The sequence below is a fragment of the Sinocyclocheilus anshuiensis genome, unplaced genomic scaffold (assembly GCF_001515605.1).
Source record: "Sinocyclocheilus anshuiensis isolate Anshui unplaced genomic scaffold, SAMN03320099.WGS_v1.1 scaffold1590, whole genome shotgun sequence".
NCBI lineage: Eukaryota > Metazoa > Chordata > Actinopteri > Cypriniformes > Cyprinidae > Sinocyclocheilus > Sinocyclocheilus anshuiensis.
This window is the reverse complement of record NW_015547720.1, coordinates 1,786-2,217: the sequence shown is the minus strand read 5'-3', so window position 1 is coordinate 2,217 and position 432 is coordinate 1,786. Positions and strand designations below refer to the sequence as shown.

General features: G+C 35.0%; 1 protein-coding gene across 1 annotated transcript in view; it reads left to right on the top strand.

Moving 5' to 3' along the window:
* Positions 1 to 432, top strand: part of LOC107704216 (hyccin-like) — a 57,145-nt gene that overhangs the window by 55,900 nt on the left and 813 nt on the right. Inside the window, exon 10 of the mRNA XM_016507102.1 lies at positions 334 to 424. Coding sequence (XP_016362588.1) covers positions 334 to 424 — 91 coding nt within the window. The remainder of the gene's footprint in view (positions 1 to 333; positions 425 to 432) is intronic.

The window sequence follows — 432 nt, the reverse complement described above, 5'->3', positions numbered from 1 at the left end:
TATTATAATTAATGAGACAAAATAATTTAATTAATATTAATTATAATATATTTTATAATAATAACTATATTAGAATTGTTTTAAAATAATACTTTTTTCTATATGATTTAAAAATAATTTTATAATAATAATATAATTCAAAATAGCATCGCTTTCGATGGGAAGGAGTTGCTTTCATTTCATTGTCATCTGTGTCCATTTTCATCTTATGATTTTGAAGTGTTTATGTTTGTCTTGATGTTTCAGATTTGATTTCCATGTGTGTCTCATCAGCCTCTCGTCATGCATGTGTCCATGTGTGTGTGTGTGTGTGTGTGTGTGTGTGTGTCTCAGAGTCTCAGGAGGACAGTGTAGAGTCCCCTGACTCCTGCGTGACGGGGCCCATCCCTGAGATTAGTGTAACGGGGGTCGGCGGCGAGCGGCTGCTCAACC